This window comes from Spermophilus citellus (genome assembly GCF_964194105.1).
Source record: "Spermophilus citellus genome assembly, chromosome: 15".
Taxonomy (NCBI): Eukaryota; Metazoa; Chordata; class Mammalia; order Rodentia; family Sciuridae; genus Spermophilus; species Spermophilus citellus.
In genome coordinates, this window is record NC_138195.1 from 18,281,078 (window position 1) to 18,303,270 (window position 22,193).

General features: G+C 41.5%; 1 protein-coding gene across 1 annotated transcript in view; it reads left to right on the top strand.

Moving 5' to 3' along the window:
• Window positions 1-806: 806 nt before the first annotated feature.
• Window positions 807-22,193, top strand: part of ALOX5 (arachidonate 5-lipoxygenase) — a 60,662-nt gene continuing 39,275 nt past the window's right edge. The window contains exons 1-3 of the mRNA XM_081267018.1: window positions 807-1,284; window positions 14,989-15,187; window positions 20,236-20,317. Of these exons, the coding sequence (XP_081123144.1) occupies window positions 1,135-1,284; window positions 14,989-15,187; window positions 20,236-20,317 (431 nt within the window). The 5' untranslated portion in view covers window positions 807-1,134. The remainder of the gene's footprint in view (window positions 1,285-14,988; window positions 15,188-20,235; window positions 20,318-22,193) is intronic.

Genomic DNA, 22,193 nt, shown 5'->3' on the forward strand with positions numbered 1-22,193 from the left:
AAAATAAACGAGGAGAGAAATGAATTACAGTAGATGGGGTAGAGAGAGAAGATGGGAGGGGAGGGGAGGGGGGATAGGAAAGGTAGCAGAATACAACAATTACTAATAGGGCATTATGTAAAATTGTGGATGTGTAACCCACGTGATTCTGCAATCTGCATTTGGGGTAAAATTGGGGGTTCATAACCCACTTCAATCTAACTTATGAAATATGATACGTCAAGAGCTTTGTAATGTTGTGAACAACCAATAAAAAAAAAAAAAAACAATAAAAAAGACTATCTCCTTTCCTATCACAAGCCCCTGCCTCCCCAAAGCCAGTCGACCTCCTCCAGACAGCCCCCTGGAGAAACAGATTGGGGCTTTCCTATCCTGGCTGCCCCATCCTCCTCCTATTCACTGAGGGTGGTGGTCGGCTTCCTGCATGCCTGCGGGTGCCAGGTACAGCGAGAGGCTCATTCCACAATGTGAAGAAGTCTCTATGACATAAATTCTACCCTCAGTATCAGCTCAGGGGTCGCCTCCTGCAGGAAGCCTTCCTAACGCACCAGGTGGGTTCCTCTTTCCCCTGGGGACTTGCAGAGCACCTCTGATCTAAGTCACCACTGCATGAGTAACAGCCCCAGTCCTGACGCCCCCGACTCACACTGGGAACTTGGTAAGGGGAGGGACTATGGCTCGTTCTCTAGGGATCCTGGGAGCCCAACTCCATTGATTTCAGGGACCACGACATTAAGGGAAGCAGAGGCAGGGAAGGAAGGGTGAAGCGTGGAAACGATAAGAAACTGAATGAATGAGCGGGTGGCACCTAATAGTCTCCCTTCCGTAGCTGTTAGAACATGCGTCTACCTTGCGGAGGCGAGTAGTAGGAATGGATGACCCCTCTCCAGTTAGAAACTAGCAATCAGACACTGCCAGCACCACAGGACCGCACAGGGGGGTAATAAGTGGGCGAACGCGGGGGCTATTGTTAGAGGCGGGGCTGGGACCAGGGGGCGGGACCCGGCGACTGCTGCTCTCTGCTAACCGAAGCCACAGACGTGGCACCGCCAGGTACAGACGGGCGCCGACAGCCCTGCGGAAGTTACCCGCGTCCCCTGAGCCCACTGCCAGCGGTGCTCACAGCCTGCAACCATGCCCTCCTACACGGTCACCGTGGCCACTGGTAGCCAATGGTTCGCCGGTACCGACGACTACATATACCTCAGCCTCGTGGGCTCCACGGGCTGCAGCGAGAAGCACCTGCTGGACAAGGCTTTCTACAACGACTTCGAGCGGGGCGCGGTGAGGACGCGCGCGGCTGGGGCAGGGGAGCGCGGGGCTGCCTCTGTGCAGCAGAGACCTGGACGCGGGAGGAGGGGCGGGCCTGAGGGCCAGTCCCGGCAAACAGGGCAGGGCAGGGAGGGCTGGCCTAGATTGGGATGTAGTAGACTGGAAGTGGGACTAGGGACCACCTCCAGTCTACTACAAGGACCGTCAGGGCAGTTGGGATATGGCTGGGGGCGCCTTCAGGATTCAGCAGTGGCGGCAGCCAGGTCTAGGCTTGGGGGCACCTGAGTCCTTGTCAGTGTGAGCTGGACTGTGGTGAGGGAGCGTCCTGAATTTCCTAGCCATAGGGATCTGGTAGGGGACCTTGAGTTATCTGTGTGCCCTCTGCAGGGTGCCCTTGCTTCTTCCCTGGGGAAAGGAACAATGTTTCCTCCCCATTTTACGAAATGGAGCTCTGAGCCCCTTCTTTGGGCAAGTGTCGTAGCCGGTATTTCTTTTGCCCTTGCTTCTTAGAAGTGCTAGCAAAGGGGATGAGAGAGGTCCTTAAAGATTCTTTAAGTCCTTTGTCTTGCTGTGAAGCACAGACACCATCTCAGACAGACATGAGCTGTGGGAAGAAGGTGCAAATCAGGGAGTTCAGAGGCCCTAGTCCAACCTTGGCTTGACCACTAGTTTGATCCTCTGACCTCCCTGTGGACCTCACTTAGGCCAACTGTAAAATAGGTTGGCTTCTGTCTGGTCTATGAGTCATGGTCCCACCTGGTGGCTGAGAGTGGCTTTCACAAGTGTCTTTTACATCAAGACAGCTTCAGAGTTTACAGGTAAGAATAAAGCAAACTCAGGTGAGGAGAGACCTTTGAGAGACATAGGGGTACTTGCCACTTCTGGTAAAAGTATACCAGAGAACCCTTTAGATACATAGAAGAGGAAAAGGGCTTCCCTTCATTTCTTCCTCTTTGGTAGAGGTTCCCTGGAACCTGGGAATTTGAGGAGCAAAAGCAGCCCACATTTATTGAACCTCTAGTCTATGATGCCAGACACTGTGAGAAGCCATGCACAGGTGACCTCATTTAGCAGCAAACTCCTGATGCTGACTGGGGTGTGGATTTCATTCCATGGCTTTCTCTGGTGAGCATGGGTAAGTCACAGTTTTCAGTGCCTCATCTAGCACCTGGTGCATAGGAAGTGCTCAGCAAATAACTGATAATAGTTCCAGACATACTGCAAATGCATAGGAAAACCACATTTCCTTCCACTATCCCACAACCAAAAAGATTGAGACTTTATCAAGTTGCTTTCTCACCATATAGTTTATTAGGTCAACCCACATGAAACTTGTCAGAACTATTTACAACAGACACAATTTGTAATTTTCATGTTTCACTTGAATGCTTTTTGAATAAATGTCACACTGTTCTGGCTTGCAGAACATAAGTAAGAAAATAAGTCTACTCTTTTTCTGGACTCCAAAACCCAAGTGGGCTGAATTCCTATCCTGCAGCCTCAGAAACATGCTGTAACCTGACTTGGCACTTAGCTAAGTTTAGCACACTTTTAACCTGGCTTGAGCTCCCTTCACAGAAATTCAGATGTTGAGTGTGAGAACTTCTGTTGCTTGGTTCCCAGTCAAGGAACTGGCCCTGAGGATCATGATGCAGTGGAGTTAATGTGTCATCCATTTGGATTGTTGGCATCCTTTGCCATCTCTGAAGCACCTTCATTTGTCTCCATTATATCATGGATCCGCCCTGGGGCAGGAAAACAGAGAACAGATTACTTCCCCTTTATAAGTGAAATACAGTGGACCCCATTCTCTACACGCTGCAAGATTCTAGAAGCACAAGGCCTTCAGAGCATAGGCTCTGCAGCATAGTTTATACAACCCATGTGTGTTTCCTCCCAGGAGAAGACACAGTGACAGACCATCATGTAGTCCTTGGCAAAAGGTGAGAGTGCAGCTCTGATCATTATTTCCCTCTGTTTTGACTTTCTATCCTGAGAAGTCATTCAAATGGCATTGTGATTGAACACCTCAGTGAAAATTCCAGAGGCAAATTTCAGGAGAGATTTGCATGCCACATTTCCATTGGATTGAGAGCAGCTGTCAAGAGGGGCAGCTCACTATCAGGAACCAGCTGGGTGAGAAAGGTCCTTTGAAAAAAATCAGATTTTGAGAAAGTTCCTGTTGATGCAAAATTACTTCATACTTTATCTTGCACAGCCCAGAACTGCTTCCTCATTCTCTAGGCAGTATATCTTTAAAGACAGCTGTCCCTTTTGTGTAAAGGTAGAAAAGAAACCTTAGCAGAAGTACTTACTAAAAATATAAGGCTATTCCATTTTACTTGGAAAAGTGTTGCAGTGGTTACAATTAATAATAATAATAATAATAATAATAATAATAATAATAATATTTCCACACAACCAATTCAATAATTTCCAATTTGACCATTTCCAAGTTGTAGCAGGTCAACAATCCCCTCCCCTAATGCACATTCAGTCCAGTAATGGACAGGACTGATCGTTTATTTTTTTCAATAAACTGAGTTACAAATTTCTGATTATTGTCATCAGATGGTGATTCATCTCAAGACCAGGAATGGAGTCTTTCTCAGGTAGAATTCTCCTATAAGCATCATATCTTCATTTATTCCCCGCTGTCTGCTGGACAAAGCTGGGGTGACACCAAATGACCTTGTTCCTAGGGGTTAGCCAGCCCCTTGGCAAAAGTGAAAAATTGATTGTGTCTTTAACTCTGTAAACTTAAAGTAATTTAACTCAAATGGGATGACCTTAACATTCTGAAGATTACTAGAGAAATTTAGTTGGCCCATTTCACTCTACTGTAGTACTTTCAATGACATCAGAGGGTAGGGAGTGTAGCTCTGTGGGAGAGTGCTGGCCTAGCATGCTAAAGGCACTGGGTTTAGTTCCCAGCAAACACACACACACACACACACACACACACACACACACACACAAAGCTAAGGGCTATAGGATGAGGTTTAATGTATGATTTTTTAATATATTCAGAAAATTTAAATTATTAATGATATATTCTTAAATAAATTCAGTAAATATTCTTATATTCATTAAGAATAAATTCTAGAGTACCTCCTTCTCAAGAAGAATATGTTAGTAGAGAAAAACATTTCTTTCATGTAATTCTCTTTCTTCATGTCCCCATACTTCCTGTCTGCCCCATTTCTTCCCTACATTCTGCCTCTTCTTCTTGGGCTACCTGTTCCCTCAAAGGCCCCATTTCCTACCTCCATCCTACAACTCTTCCTTCTTTTCTGCTCCAATATCTCCTTTCCTCCTTGTATTCTGCTTCCCCTAGAAGGCCCCTCTCTGCTCCCTCAATTCCCAGCTCTCTGCTCCACATTTTCTCTCCTTCAGCTCTAAGTCTTCCCACCCATTGTCCCTTCCACCCCCTCTCAGCCCTTTGATCTCCTGATCTCTTTCTCCTGGTCTCCCTTTCGCTTTGTCCCAGTCTCTCTTTTGTCTTCTCCCAGTATTCTTTCCTCTCTGTTCCACAGAGTCTCCCCCCACCAGCCTCTCATCAGTCCCCCTCCAAAATGTGCAGTCCTGGTGAGCCACGTCCTTTCTCCAGCAGGGAGATCCTTTTCCCCATCCCACCTAGCAACAGCTGAGATCTGAAGTAGAGACAAATGAATTAATGAATGACCTTTCTTAAAATGCTGAAAGATAGCTCAAGTGGAAACTGATCAACTAACACTTCACTGAAATACAGTCGTGCACCACATAATGATGTTTTGGTCAACAACGGCTGCATATTTTATAGTGGTCCCATAAGATTATACAATGGAGCTGAAAATTTGCGATTGCCTGGCGTTTTTGGTATGTTTAGATGTTTAGATGCATGAATACTTGTCATTGTGTTACAGGGCCTACGGTATTGAATACAGTTATGTGCTGTACAGGTTTCTAATCTAGGAGCAATAGGCTATGCCATATAGCCTAGGCATGTAGTAAGCTATACCATATAGGTTTATGTACGTACACACTATAATTGATGCACAATGACAAAATTGCCTCATAATGATTTCTCAGAACATATCCCTGTCATTAAGCAAAGTATGATTATATTCAAAAGCCTTAAAATCATATACCAAATACAGAGTTGAAAAGAACTACTAATATCAGCCAATTGGACTTCCTGACCTGAGGCTAGTGAATTTATAGGTTCCTCGTGTCTCTTTAGCATCTCAACCACTGTACCATCTACCTCCCTCTGCAGAAACTCTGTGTCTCAGTCTTCCTCCCTCTGCATGCAAATTCCCTGCCTTAGGAATATTTCTCTCCCAGTTTCCTGTATCTGAAATGCTCTGTCCACTTCTCCTCTCCACTTAACTCACCTCTGAATCTGACCAGCTCCAAATAGCTGCTCAAACACTTTCTTAGGAAAGTCTCTGTGTCCTCTCACCTTTGGCCTTCCTTCATACTGTGGAATGGATGAACCAGGGCTCAATGCTGAGTCTTTGATTTCCAAGTCAGGCCTTCTTTAAAGACATGTCTGTGAGGACCAGTGGGAGTAACTCATTGTAGGCTACCACTCATTGTAGGTGTGCATGCTAATCATGGAGCCACAGGAGCTCACTAGCAGTGTAGTGGCCTCACCTCTCTGACATCTGTGTCCATCTATAAAATGAAATGATACTCACTTAGCTATTCACATCTACAGCATTCATTGAGTGCCCATTGTGTGCTAATTGATGCTTATAGTGTCCACCATGCAGAATTCTGTGTGTTACAGCACATGAACAACAAATAAAGCATCATCATAGCATTTCTGGCCCTCAGAGAGGAGGAAGTAAGTTCAGCACATCTGGTGGTTCTACATAACTTCCTAAGGCCTTATTTTGCTATGTGACCTTGGTATCTTTCTAGAGGGATGATTTTCTCTGTTGTCTGTGACACTTCTAGTAACTGCCCCCTGGGATGCTAGAGCTACAGCCACCTGGCTTTGACCCCTAAGACTTCCAGAGTTGGTCCTGGCTGAATCTCTGAGGCCCTGTTCATCTCCTGGTATGTCCAAGACCAGGCCAAAAAAGCCTCTGGGCTGGCCAGAGACAAGTCACAGTGTGGTCCTGACCTGCTTTTCCTATGGATAACCCAGTCAGATGGCAGATTGAATCCTTGTAAGACTTTTCAATGATATCATCCCAGGTGCAACTACTTCAGGGTTCTCTGCTAGATAACTGCACCCTCAGGTCCTCTTGATACCTGTTACTTTAGAACGGTTGTCCTCTATTACATTGGGATATCCACCACCCCCTCCTGCCCCTGAGAGCCACAGGAAAGCCACTTCCCCTGCAGCAGTTGCCCTGGGACAGGATCCAGACCTCTTGGCAGCCACTGTTTAGTCCTGACCACACTCTGACTTCCCTCTGCTCTGCTTGCAGAGCAAAATGCCTCTGGTTCTCCTGTGTCCTCACAGCCACTTCTCGACCCTCACAAGAATTCTCTCCAGGTTTTGAGGCAGGAGTTTAAGCACATGAGTTTACGCACTCCTGGCTGCTCTGCTGGGCCCATGTGGACCCAGATAGACCACAGTTCAGGGCCTGTGCTATGTTGTTATTACTCACAGGTAGTGGTATAACCTCCTGGAGTCGGGGAGCAAAGCCAGATGGTTCTGATGCACACAGCCAGAGGCCTGTGCCCTTGTAGAAAGGTAATACAGGCATCTTATCATTTAGAATTCTCAATGGTCCTGCTAACAAGGTGTAATCTCTACATGAAAGATGAAGAGGCAGTCTCAGAAAGTGTAGCAGTTTGCCCAGGCCACGTGGCCAGTCACTTTGGAACTGGAATGTGAATTCAGAGCTCCAGACACCAGAGCTCACTTGGTCCTCTAGACATGTGCACCTCATTGCCCTTCCTATTAGTATGACCAGGAATCTCCATCTTGGCCCACAGGAGGGTTGAGGCCTCTACAGATCCTTGGGGTATGTGGGTCCTAGAATGGGTGGATAGATGATCTGCAGGCATCCAGTTCTGGGCCATCCCATCCCATGTTCTTCTAGATGCCCCCAAGGCCCTGGAAATTGGATCTCTCATCCCATTAGAGGCCACCCTTACTTGCTGCTGTGTGTGAAGAAGTTTACTGCTCTCCCACCACTAGAAACTCCCTTCAAGAGATGCATCCTTTCTCTCTCATCTTATTCCAAGTCATTCCTCCCCACCCCTCTTTTGGGTTTTTGTCCCTAACTTGACATTTTCATGGTGCCTTCTGACTTCTCCCAGTGGGTCACCACCCTGCAGTAGGACAGGGCCCCTGCCTGAGATTCTGCAGGCTCTTAGGTCAATGCTGTTTCTATGCAGCCTTGCCAGAACCCCCTGGTCTCCCATAGAACAAACTGTGAGGCTGAAGTGGTCTTTCTTAGAGTTGATCAGGCAAGACCTGTCCCCTTTCCTCAGAAAGGCATTCTGGTGGGACAGAGGATCATATACAAGTGGAATACCTTAGACTTGTGATCCCCAAACAGGAGCCTGCATAAGACTTGTCATCCCAGCACATGGGCCTGGCTCACAAAACTGTTCCTGAGGACCCTGGCCTAGACCACAGGGCCTGAGGAGGAAGCTTCTGCTTTCTGACCACAGTGTCTGGCCTTGTCCCCAGCTACCACATGCAAAACTGTTCATTGTGTTTAAAGCCAAGAGGTTTGCTTCAAACACTAACTTCCCTTCCTCTTAGAAAGTTCTCCAGGGGTTCTCCTGGCAGCTTGGAGAAAGGGGAATGGAGATAGGAATGAAGAAAATCACATGTAAGAGGAACATTCCTAGTCCCTTTGATTGCTTCACTATCACTCCAAGAACTCTAGTTTCTACTGCCAAGGGAAAAAGTCAAAGAAATCTGGCTTAGAAATTATCTCTGGGGCTGGGGATGTGGCTCAGGCGGTAGCACGCTCGCCTGGCATGGGTGCCGCCCGGGTTCGATCCTCAGCACCACATACCAACAAAGATGTTGTGTCCACCGAAAACTAAAAAATAAACATTAAAAAAATTCTCTCTCTCTATCGCTCTATCTCTCTTGCTCTCTCTTTAAAAAAAAAAAAAAGAAATTATCTCTGAGAGCATTGAGTCTGGGCCTTCTCAAATCTTCTAGTCAATGGAACATAGAAGCAATGCTTGAATTCTCGTCCTTCTTCCTCATCTAATGATTGTTGCAGACCCAAGTTTTGCAGAAGCTGTGGTCACTGCTGTTGTGCCCATCCATGCCCAGGATAAAGGAGTTAGGCATGCTCAGGTCACCCAGCATCTAGATTCCCAGGGACCTGGGTGGCAATGTTACTCACAGCCTGGAGAGTGACACATTCTAGTGGCAAGGAGGTCCTTATCTACCACCAGTGCCACAGATGCTTGGAGAATGCTGTGTGATTGTTCTTGGCATCACTATATGGCTGTGAACTGCACTGTCCCAGGAGGACTTGAATCTTTATGATCTAATTTGTCTCTGAGCCTTTCCATTTTATCCATTTATTGACCTTATTGAAAACTAATAAAGATGAAGTGACTGTGGCAGGAAAGCATGGAATGGAATTCCAGCTCCATTAATGGCTGAGTTTGGTCTTATTGGGCCTCAGCATCCTCCTCTGAGAAAAAAAAGTCATAATATCTCCCTGCCTCCCAAAAGTAATATGTCTACATCACAGGCATTGTTATCAAGCCTTTTGAGCATTGCAGAGTGGACCCTGAGTGAGGGCCAGCTTTTCTTCTCTGGCCCACAGGAGCAGCTAAAGAGGACCCTTATGGGGTTTGGCCTGGTAGGTGCCAGCCTGTGCCTTGGCATATACACTTAACTCCAATATGAGCCATGTGTAGACCAAAGAGGTTCCTAGGCCACTGGAGTTCATTAGTATGAAGGCAGAGCACGGGACTTGACCATCTCTGCCACTCCAGGTACAGCACAGAGATTTGTCTAAGGAAGCATTTGGTATATGTCTTGACTAAATGAATTAACGGGTTCATTTAAGGAGATCATTAAGAATCTTGGCTAAAGATATATAATCAACTAAGGTCTATCAACAGAAGAATTAATAAAATGTGGCATTTCATATATATGGATATGATGAATATTTACATATATATTATATATATCATAAATAGAGGATGAAATTTTGTCTTTTGTAGCAATATTAATGAATCTGAAGGACATCATGTTAAATGAAATAGGCCAAGTGCAAAAAAGCAAACTCTGTATTCTGTTTCTCTCCATGTCACACTCATTTGGGGGAGCTAAAAATATTGATAACATAGAAGTAGACAGAAAAATAGTGGTCACTACGATGTTGGGAATAGTAATAGGGATAGAAAGAAGTTGGATAATGAATATCAAAATTCAGATAGGTGTTCTAGTTTTCTACAACACAGCAGTGTGACCATAGTTAAAATAATAATAATAATAATAATAATAATAATAATAATAATAATAATTTATTTCATATTTTAAAAAGGTAGAAGAAGGAATTTTTAATGTTTCTATGAAACAGAAATAAATATTTGAGGTAATAAAAATGCTCATTACCCTAGTTTGATCATTAAAATTTGTATACATGTATCAAAATATCTTCCATTCTCCATAATTATGTACAGTTATTATGTCAATTTCAACTTTTTAAATATAAAAAATTTTCTTGGCTAAATAAACTATGAGGGAGCAAAATTTATCTCTTCCAATTTTTGGCTGGGTCTGAGAGTTAAAGTGACCTGAGAAAAATTGAAAAGAGAAAAGTATACAAATGTATTTAATTCAAGTTTTACATGACACTGTAGCCCTCAAAAAGAAATGAAGACCCTACAAAAGCAAAGTCAATAATTTATATATTGAATTATACAAAGAATAGTAAGCTGTTGAATATAATAAGGGCTTTGGTCAAGGGTAGTTAAATGAAAAAAGTAACTAGAAAGATAGTGATGCCAGAGAAGGGAGCTTTAAACTTTGTGATAGGAGAAATGTAATCAAGTCAAGTGTTCCCAGTGCAAAGCTTTAATTGGGACTTCTACTGAAGGAACACAGCACTGATTGAGAGACCAGGCTGCTTCCCAAACAAAAGTGGGGTGTCAGCTTTTATTTGCTGGGGTGAGGTGGATCTAGTAATTTTTTACTGGAGAAGGGTACAGTTGTAAAAGATGTTTCTTCTTGCCTGGGACTCAGATCACTGAACAGTTATGGTCAACTTGTCCCAGCAACTGCTGAGTTCCTCTTGCAGCTGGTGCCATCATCATGTGGACACAAACTGATCTTGTGGCTGGATCTGGGCCTTATGATAGGGCTGAAGGACTTTAGGGGTTTGGGTAGCTATTGCTGCTAAGAGAACACATAGACCAGTTCTAATGGGTAATCACCGTTGCATGCAGGGCTGAACAGAATCTGATCCAAAAGTTAAGGTGGTAAAAGGCACAAATAAAATATGAAGACAGAAATGCCAAGCCTTTCCATCCCATTTCACTCACTTATCAGACATCTGCAGGACCAAGGAAAGGGTCTTTGTTTTCAGTAAAAGCAGGCTTCAGGTTGCTGAAAAGTAACCTAGGCAACCATTATTATCCTAACTCACACATTAGAGGTGCTACCTACAGCAAAGCTAATGGGAAACTACTAATATATTGCCTAGCTGTGTGACCTTCAGAATGAGTGATTTCTAAGTTCACTATGAACTAGTGAAGCTGGAGAGTTTATTTAGGTTTTGTCTTGGTAACAATTTCATCTTGTGCAAACATGCTGTTTCTGTGGTTTTATCAGGGTCTTGTAAGAGGTCTGTTGAAAACAGCACAAAGGTAGAGAAGCCTGCAAAGGGTAGTAGTTTATTGCATAGTCCCAGCCTTTTGTCACAGTCCCTGTCTCAATAAGAGTTAGGTTAATAAGGTCTATTTGTACAGATTTTATTCTGTTTCAATATCCTATTCTTGATTAAAAGAATTCTACTTTCCTTTTAATATAGGAGGAATGTCTACCACCCGAAACTTTTTTTTTTTATTTTTTAGCATTATTGTTAGTTCTTTTTAGTTATGCATGACAGTAGAATCTATTTGATATATTTTTCCAAACATGGGGTATATCTTATTCTAATTAGGATCCAAGTCTTGTGGATGTACATGATGTTGAGATTCACTGTGGTGTATTCATGCATGGACATAGGAAAGTTGTGTCAGATTCATTCCACTGTCTTTCCTATTCCTATCCCTCCTCCCTTTCCTTTATTACCCTTTGTCTAATCCACTGAATTTCTAGTCACTGCCCTTGCCCCCTGTTGTGGGTTAGCATCCACATCTCAGAGAGAACATTTTACCTTTGCTTTTGGGGACTGGCTTATTTCACTTAGCATGATAGTCTCCAGATACATCCATTCACCAGCACATGTCTCAAAGTCATTCTTCTTTAGTGGATGAATAATATCGCATTATATATGTATATACCACAATTTCTTTATCCATTCATCCCTTGATGGGCATCTAGGTTGATTTCAGAGCTTAAATATTGTGAATTGTGCTGCTAAAAACATTGATGTTGCTGTATCACTGTAGTGTGCTGGTTTAAATTCCTTTGGACATATACCAAGGAGTGGGAAAACTGGGTTAAATGGTGGTTCCATTGCTAGATTTGAGGAATCTCAAAACTCTGATTTCCAGAGTGGTTGCACTAATTTGAAGTCCCAGAAACAATGTATGAGCCTATCCTCTTCCCCACATCCTTGCCAACATTTATTGTTACTTGTGTTCTTGATAATTGCCATTCTGGTTAGAGTGAAGTAGAATCTCAGTATAGTTTAAACTTGCATTTCTCTAATTGCTAGAGATGTTAACCATTTTTTCCATATATTTGTTGACCATTCTTTCTTTTTTTAAATAAGTGTCTGTTTAGTTCCTTCACCCATTCATTGATTGGGTTATTTGTTTGTTAGTTCGTTTTGTGTTAAGCTTTTTGGACTCTTTGTGTATCCTGGAAATTAACATCTTATTTGAGGTGTGAATAGCAAAATTTTTTTCACCACTTTCTAGGCTCTCTCTTCACACTCTTGATTGTTTCCTTTGCTGTGAAGAAGCTTTTAAGTTTGATTTTATTCCTTTTATTGATTTTTAAATTTTAATTATTTTTTATTTATATATGAATGAATTACAATTCTTATTACACATATAGAGCACAATTTTTCATATCTCTGGTTGTATACAAAGTATATTCACACCAATTCATGTCCTCATACATGTACTTTGGGTAATAATGTCTATCACATTCTACCATCATTTCTAACTCCATGCCCTCTCTCTTCCCTTCCCACCCCTCTGCCCTATCTAGAGTTCATCTATTCCTCCCATGCTCCTCCTCCCTACCCCACTATGAATCAGCCTCCATATATCAGAGACAACATTTGGCATTTGGTTTTTGGGGATTGGCTAACTTTATTATCTAACTCCATCCATTTACCTGCAAATGCCATGATTTTATTCTATTCTATTGCTAAGTAATATTCCATTGTGAATATATGCCACATTTTTTTTTAATTCATTCATCCACTGAAGGGCATCTAGGTTGGCTCCACAGTTTAACTATTGTGAATTGTGCTGCTATAAACATTGATGTGGCTGTGTCCCTGTAGTATGCTGTTTTTTAAGTCCTTTGAGTATAGATTGAGGAGGATAGCTGGGTCAAATGGTGGTTCCATTCCCAATTTTCCAAGAAATCTCCACATTGCTTTCCATATTGGCTACACCAATTTTCAGTCCCACCAGCAATGTATGAGTGTACCTTTTCCCCACATTCTCACCAACACTTACTGTTGTTAGTTCTCATAATAGCTGCCATTCAGACTGGAATGAGATGAAATCTTAGAGTAGTTTTGATTTGCATGTCTCTAATTGCTAGCGATGATTAACATTTTTTTCATGTATTTGTTGATTGATTGTATATCATCTTCTGAGAGGTGTCTGTTCAGGTCCTTGGCTGATTTATTGATTGATTAAATTTTTTGGCGCTTCCTTTTATTGATTTTTTAATTTCATTTATTTTGCTTTACAAAGAACTAACACCATCCTCCTCAAATTATTCCATGAAATAGCAAAAGAGGAAACAATTTCAAACCCTGATACCAAAACCAGGAAGACACATTAAGGAAAGAAAACTTCACATCAATATCCTTGATGAACATACATGTAAAAATTCTTAATACATTTCTGGCAAATTGCATAAAAAACATATTAAAAAGATAGGCACCATGATCAAGTGGGGTTAATTCCAGGGATGCAGGCTGGTTTAACATACAGAAATCAATAAATGTAATTCATCACATCAATAGACTTAAAGAAGAGAATCACATGATTATCTCAAGAGATGTATAAAAAAATTTGGAAAAATTTAGTATACATTCATACTCAAATAGTATGGATAGTAGGAACATACCTCAATATTATAAAAAGCTATATATGCTGAACCCAAGGCCAACATCATTTTAAATGGGGAAAAATTGAAAGCATTCCCTCTAAAAACTGCAACAAGACAAGGATGCACTCTTTACCACTTCTATTCAACACAGTCCTCGAAACTCTAGCTAGAGCCATTAAACAAAAGAAAAAAATTAAAGGGTTACAAATAGAAAAAGAACTCAAACTATCCCTATTTGCCTGTGACATGATTCTGTATTAAGAAGACCCCAAAAAATTCTACTGAAAAGTATCTAGAACTCATAAATGAATTCAGCAAAGTAGCAGGATATAAAATTAACATCCATAAATTAGTTGCATAATTCATCAGTCATGAATCTGCTGAAAGAGAAATTAGTAAAACTATCCCATTTACAATAGCCTAAAAAAGAAAAAAAAAAAACCACCTTGTGAACTTGAGAATCAATCTAACAAGAGGTGAAAGACCTCTACAATGGAAACTACAGAACACTAAAGAAAAAATTGAAGACCTTAGAAATGGAAAGATCTCCCATTTCTTGGATGGGCAGAATTAGTATTGTTAAAATGGCCATACTAGCAAAAGCTCTGAACAGATTTAATGCAATACCTAAATTCCAATGACATTCTACATAGACATAGACAAAGCAGTCATGAAATTCATTTGGAAAAATAAGAGGAACAGAGTGACCAAAACAATTAAAAAAGTGAAAAGTAAAGCAGGTAGCATCATAATACCAGACCTTAAATTATATTACAGAGCTATAGTAACAAAAAATCATGATATTGGAACCAAAAAAAAACCCATAAAGATTAATGGAATAGAATAGAAAGCACAGAGACAAACCCACATAAATACAGTTATCTCATACTAGACAAAGGTGCCAAATACATAAATTGAATAAACAATAGTCTCTTCAACAAATGGTTCTGGGAAACCGGAAATCCATATGTAATAGAATGAAATTTAACCCCTATCTCTCACTGCATAAAATTCAACTCAAAGTGGATCAAAGACCCTGCACCTAGCAGAAGAAAAGTTAGACCTAATCCTCCAACATGTGAACTTAGGAACAAACTTCCTCTACAAGACTTCTAAAGTGCAAAAAGTAAAATCACCTCAGACTTTTATCTTTTGCTTTTAGGAAACAAAGGGGGTCAGAGTCATCTTCCTATATGTGCCATTTTTTAAGCACCTTTAACCCAAAATATTTAATATGCCAAAACAAAATGTTTGCGGTGACATATACTTAACCTCTTCAGATCTCAGGCTCAAATGGGCTAATTCTTTCTTTTGCTTAGGTTGATTCTTATGATGTGACTGTGGATGAAGAATTAGGGGATATCCAACTTATCAGAATTGAGAAGCGCAAGTACTGGATTCATGATGACTGGTACCTAAAGTACATCACACTGAAGACACCCTACGGGGATTACATTGAGTTCCCCTGCTACCGCTGGATCACTGGTGATGGTGAGATCATTCTGAGAGATGGACGAGGTGAGCAGCACTGGCTCCTGCCACCCCTGGGCTTTCTGAGAACTGAAAGGTCTTCTTCTCAAAAAACTGAATTCTTGGAGAGATCATCTGCTGTACTGGGTGGAGCTCCTGCTCTGTGCCCTGATATAACTGCAGCAGATATTATCTTCTTCAGGTACTAATAAGCTTCAGGGTGAATTGAGTGGCCCCAGAACACCTGGTCAACTGTGACCTCCCTCTGCATGCATTACAGCCCTGTGGGGGATGGGTAACTAGGACCCCTAGTAACAAGTATCTTTGGGACTTACCTCTGGGCAGGTGTCCAAGTGTCAAGTTTGGTGAGATCACAGTAGAACTTGGGGTTCAGTACTCTAAGCAGGCATAAGGCGGGAAGGGCTGGAGCACCCGGAATACCAACTGTGAGAGGCTATGGGCAAGCCTGGGGTTCAACGTCATCAGATCTTATACCCACAGTCTTACTTTTTACTCAGAGAGAACCTAAAATCTGCACTCATCTGCAGCAAGACCTCAGGTGTACATACCCCAATCTAGCGCTAAGATTATACTTTTTTAGGGATATACAGCTGGCCTGGTACAAAGGATCAAAAATAGAAGCAGATGTCAGAGGTCATCTAAGGTCACTCTCTCCCTAGATGACCGTCCCTCGAAAACCAGCCTCTTGGTGTGTATGAGTTAAATCCATGTGTAGGCAAGCTTCTACCTCACTTCCTGTCATAGTTCTTTGGTTTGTTAAATCATCACAATCTAAAAGTTGAAATGATAAACCTGCAAATGCCAGATAGGCACTGTAAGAAAGGGAAGAGGACAGTGGCTTCTACCTGTGACCACATGTAACAATTCTCATTGACATGCCCTATCAGTGGTTCATTTGTTCTTCACGCAAGTTTGGTTTGGTAGGTGAGACAGGGAAGATTATTACCCACCTTGTTGATATGTAAATAGAGGCAAAAAAAGAAATGTTCTCCACTTGATGCATTTTTACTATCAGACAATATCCTGTTGCTTCTCATATGGAATTTGATGTACCAAGAAAATGTCTTGGAGGTTTTGGAATAGGAGGATTTTTGTCCTGTATGTCACAAAATTATTATTATTTTTTTTGTGTGTGTGTGGCCTGAATGTGGAAAGTTGTAGACAGGGTGCTTCTTTTTAGTTGTGAAGTCTTTCTTCCCTCAGATCCTCTACCTATTCCCAAGAAGAAACAGAGGTAACTGTCAGATTAAGGAGGGTTTAAGAAAGGGACTTTAGAAAAGTGTGGGACAGTGTGCAGAGGGGCCACATCTGTGTGTGTGTGGCCATCAGCATAACAATCCTAAAAGGGTGGGGGAGGGAAAGAATCACTGAATAATGCAGAAGAGGTGTGTCCAGGAGACAGCTCCCACGGAGAAGCTGTGGCCCACAGCAGAAAGGCAGACACCCCTGGGAGATACCACAGAGGAAAGCAGGAGGACACAGCCATTCCCTATTCCCTCCAAGTCCTCCACTCTGCTCAGGGTCTCAGTGGCTGAGCCCAGTGGGAAGCCCATTGATGCAATCTATTTCTTTCACCTTCAAGGAAAGGACAGGGTGGAGGGTGGGTCTCGAGTGGCAAAGAGAAGCTATCTCTGGAGTTCTACTTTATTTCTAGGTAACAAACCATCTTAGCAGCTTTAAACAGCCAATAAATTTTGCTCATAACCTTGTGGGTCTGGCATTTGGGAAAAGCTTCATGGGGCAATTCTCCTGTGGCCTCTGTGGCATCAGCTGACAGTGTGGGAGCTGGAAGATTCACTTCTCAGAAGGTTCTTTCTTACATTGTCTAGCACTTCAGGGCTCCATGGCCTCTGTCTAAACATGGCAAATTTATTCTTTGAGTCTTCTCATAGCCTGGTAGCCTCAGAGTATCTTTACTTCTTACATGCTAGCTTCCAAGAGCAAGTATTACAAGGGACAGAAAGTAAAAGCTGTCAATCTCTTCTGTCCCAGACCTCGAAGTGGCATGGTGTTCTGGGTAGTCACAAAGCCCACCTAGACCCAAAGTGAAGAGTTGTCAACACCCAATGGAAGGAATGTCAAAAAATTGGTGGGTTTTATTAATATACCATGTGGCACAACAGCCAAACCTTTGAACAACCTGGGAAGAATGGGGCACAGCCCACAAGTACTTCTGTCACTTGCCACATGATAGCCTCTTAAATCCAACGTTTCACCTCTGCAACCAAAAAAAGTCAGAGCACTGTCTCGGTTATCTCAAGCATCCAGACATCAGTGTGAAGAGGCAGCTTCCTTCAGGCACTCATATCAGTGCTTGGGTACTTCCCCTGAACCCTGCTACAGTCATCCAGGGTGTATCATACCGCCATGCCCCCAGAAGTCCCAGCAGTCATGGAGTTTCCAAGACTCTCAGGGCCTGGAGAAACAGCCGTTCTCTTTCAATTTGTCATGTTGTAGCTGCAAATGTTCTGATTTATTCATATCATGAAGTTGAAGAAGTGCAACTCTTCAGAGCTGAGGCAACCAAGAGATAGGCTGCTTCTTTGAAGTAGATTAGCAAAGAGGAACCCCAGCAGTGCTTCCTACAGCCCGTGAGAGCAGTCATTGTTACAATTCATGTCATCTCCCCTTCAGTGGTCTTGAGTCTCCCATGCTGGCTGCCTCTACTTCCCCAGGGAGAATTCTGGGGTGTCCCCATAATCTTCCTCTCTGAGCCCTGGTTTCAGGCTTCAGAATGGAGTGGCCTCAGCCTGAAATGAGATGAAATGAGCCAGAGAGTTCTTGGAGTGATCTCAGAACTGTTGGGTACAAGTTTGCAATGTGATAAGGATAGAGACTGAGAGTAGGCATTTTGGATTTTTTTTTTTTTGGGGGGGGGTACTGGGGAATTGAACCCAGTGGCATGTAATCACTGAGCCACATCCCCAGTCCTTTTTATTTTGCATTTTGAAGCAGGGTCTTGCTAAGTTTCTCAGTGCCTTGCTAAGTTGCTGAGGCTGGTTTTGAACTTGTCCTCTTGAGCTGCTGGGATTACAGGCAGGTGCCACTGCACCCAGTTATGTTTTGGAAACTTTTATAGCAACTTGACAGAGTAGTTTTATGACTGTCACATCTAATAATAGAAAACGGGACTTAAATTTTGAATGTCTTTGGTTTATTTTTTTTTATTTTACCGCTACACAAAAAGTTGTACATATTGATGGGATATCATGTAATGTTTGATATACGTATATATGTATCATGTATAATATGTCCTTTAAATGTTATGTCATCATGTAAACATTGTGTAATGATTAAGTTAGGTTGAACATATTTACCTTCTCAAATATTTATCACCTTTTTTGTGTGTGTATGTGGTGAAGACTTCCAAATCCCTTCATTTAACTTTTTGAAATATACAATATAGTCAACATACTGTGCAATAGCACCCCAGAGCTTCTTTCTTCTATCTAACTGTACCTTGACGCCCATTGTTCAATCTTTCCCTATTCTTCCCTCACCTTTGGTTTGTTTTTTGATTTTATTTTTCTAGTAATTAGTTTTTTAATATATATTTTTTAATTGTAGGTGAACACAATACCTCTATTTATTTTTATGTGGTGCTGACGATGGAACCCAGTGTCTCACACATGCTAGGCGAGCACTCTACCACTGAGCCACAACCCCAGCCCCTAGTTTTTAGTGTACATTACAAAAATATCAGTGTTTGGTCGAGTGGAAATTGATAAACTGGGTCCTTCACCACAGAGTTTATTGTATTTTAGTGTGCTAATTATATTATACATGATCACATCCTTTTCAGGAAATCCGGGATCCTCATTCTTAGGGTTCTATTGACTCTGTTCACCATCTTTACCTTAAACAATGAGTATTAAACACAATCATGATATGATCTAATGTGCTCTAAAGGGCCTGGGGAGTGAATTGCCTTTAGCCAACAGACGAACTCCTGAAATGAGATGACAGCAGGACAGGCCAAGAGATGAGCCACCTTTGATGCCTAGGCTTAGAGGCAGGAAGGAAAAACCTCAGACCCACTTTGGTTATTAGCATGGTGAAAAAACCATTTTGGGCATTTATCAAGTGCCAACACTGAAGAGTGTTTTACTGTGTTCTCTCACTAAATCCCCACCAGCACCCTGGGAATTGAACATTTTTATCTCCATTTTTCATGTGAGGAAGCCAAGACAACTTACTCTGGGTCACACGGCTTTAAGTATAAAGAACTAAGTCCAAGTCCAGGAGGGTTTCCTTTAATGCCCACAGCCTAAGAGAATAGTATTTTAGAAGGAAGCTTCCTTCTCATTCTCCTGTGTTTAGGCAACACAGGGAATGAGACACGGTCCTCATCTGTATGTTGGGTTTTAAGTTACACATTTCTTCATGAAGCCAATAAATGGATTTAAGAACTGTGGGTCCTGCTGTTCTCTAGGGCAATAATAAATCTATATCAGCTGCCATTTGGGTTCAGCAGCATAAGAATTTCAGGGCTATTCTGTGTTTTTAAAATATCCACCAAAGACCAGAAAATGTCTTCCCTGATGTGAGCAAGCAGCTCTGTACCAGGAGCCCCAGGATTCCTACAGAGGCAATGTGCTGAGGGGCACAGTGGAAGGTGAGCGTCCCCAGGTGGAAATACACAGCAAGCCAGAAATGGGATACACTGCACCTGCCACAGAGAGGCAGAGAATCATTGCCCCAGCCCTATAGAGACCAATGAGAACCAAGTCTGACTCATGCATTAGTTTGATTCTATGATCATCCAAAGTTTTGCTGAGTGCTTGGGCAGGAGGATGAAGAAATGGAATTGCCTTTTGTAAAGGGAATGACTAAGAGCACGAGATTTGAGTCTTGCGTTGCAAATTCATTAATGAAGTGTGTGATCTTGGGTAGAAAGCTATTCAACCTCCCCAAGGCTCCATTTCTTAACCATAAAATGAGGGTGTGTTATGAGGCATGAATTAGATGGCATAAGTAAAACACGCAGTGTGGGATGGAGTCTGAAGAAAACATGAACACTGGACATTGTTACCCTTTTTTCTACGACTTCTTTTATACTTATTCTTCTTTCACAGCAAAGTTGGCCCGAGATGACCAAATTCACATTCTCAAGCAGCACAGACGTAAAGAATTGGAAACGCGGCAAAAACAGTACCGGTGAGTTATGACGTTAGATCAAGTTGGCCATGCGCCATGGTTTCTTCCCTCTCAGGTGCACGGTGTTAGATAAACCCTGATCATAGCTTATGACCTCATCTGCAGGTAAGTCACGAAGGCACCAGCTCTCAGTGGTGGTGCCACATCACCAAGCTTCACATTACCTACCATTTTAGGCAGAAATGGTGAAGAGGAAGAGACTTGTGGAAAAATCGTGAGACCAACCATGTTGTCTGTAGCAGGAAGATGGTAGCAAAAACTCCAGTTTATCTGAAGTTCTCCCACCTTCTGTGGTAGGGGTTGCCCTCAGCTTTTGTGTCTTCTAATAATACTTCATACATGTAAGTGATATATGATCTATAATGAAACTGACAAACCTTATTTCCCTGACCAAGAAAAAGAGAGGGCTCAAATTAATAAGATTCAAAATGAGAGGGAAAAAGTCAATAACAATCACAGAGATTAGATTTAATAATAATAATAAAAAAAGAATACTGCCAGGCATGGTGGTACATGCCTGTAATTTCAGCTACTTGGAAAACTGAGTCAGAAGGTTGACAAGTTCAAGGCTAGCCTCAGGAAATTAGCAAGACACTGTCTTAAAATAAAAATAAAAAAATTGAAGGCCCGGGGGTGTAGCTCCCTAGTACTGCAAGAATAAAGGAGGGGGGAATAGCATGAATATCTGTATGCCAACAAATTAGTCAACTTAGTTGAAATCCTAGATAAATATCAAACTATCAAACTGACTTAGAAAGAACTAGATAATTTGAATAAATAACTCATATGGAAAGAGATTAATAATTTTACAAATTTCTACAAATAACAACTCAGATTCAGAAGGCTCCACTGGTTGAATTTTGTCGCATATTTAAGAAATTAATACCAATCTTGCATAAACTCATCATGATTTTTACAATAAGTAAAAACCAATCATATGTATCATATCAAATCAGACAAAGAAAGCATAAGAAATGATCAATACTATACTAAAATCTCATATGAATATCGGTGTAGATATTTTCAACAAAATACTGCCAAACCAAATTTATCCATATATAAAAGGAACTATTCAATATGAATAGATAGTCCTTTGCCCAGGTAAACAAGTTTAGTTTAACAACCCAAAATCAATTGTTCTAATAATATATTGTATCAATAAAGAAAAACAAAACAAAAGAACAACAACAACAAAACCACTCTACAACCCCATTTTATAGACAGACAAAAAGAATTTAAAAATTTTAAAAAAAGTTTTCATGATAAAAATACTAAGTAGTAATTAAAAAGAATTCCCTTAACATGACAAATGACATCTACATAAAACTCATAGTTAACATCAGTGTCTTGGGTAAGACTGAATGTTTTCACCTAAGATTCAGGAACAAGATAATGATGTGCCGTTTGCCACTTGTTCAATCTTGCACTAGGTGGTGGGTCTATCCAGGTTAGTAACTGAAGAAAAATAAGAAATAAAGATACCTATACTGGAGTACAATAAGTACAATAAGTAAAAACCATTCATAGATGACACAATTGTTCATATAGAAAACCCTAAGAGAATCACCAAAAGAGAAAGAAAGAAAAAACGGTTAGAAGAAATTAACACTGCAAAGTTAAAAGCTGAAATATAAATGTAGAAAAATCAATTATTTTTTTTCTATATTCTAGCAACCAACAATCTGGAAATAAAAATAAATAAAAGATTTCCATGTCAAAATGAGTAAACTATTTATGAATAAATTTAACAAAAGTAGTTCAAGACTTATACAATGAAACTCTAAAACAATGTTGAAAATACTTGAAAAAGATCTTAATAAGGTGAAATATATCTCATGTTCATCAAAGGACTTAATTTTAGTTAAAATGGCACTAT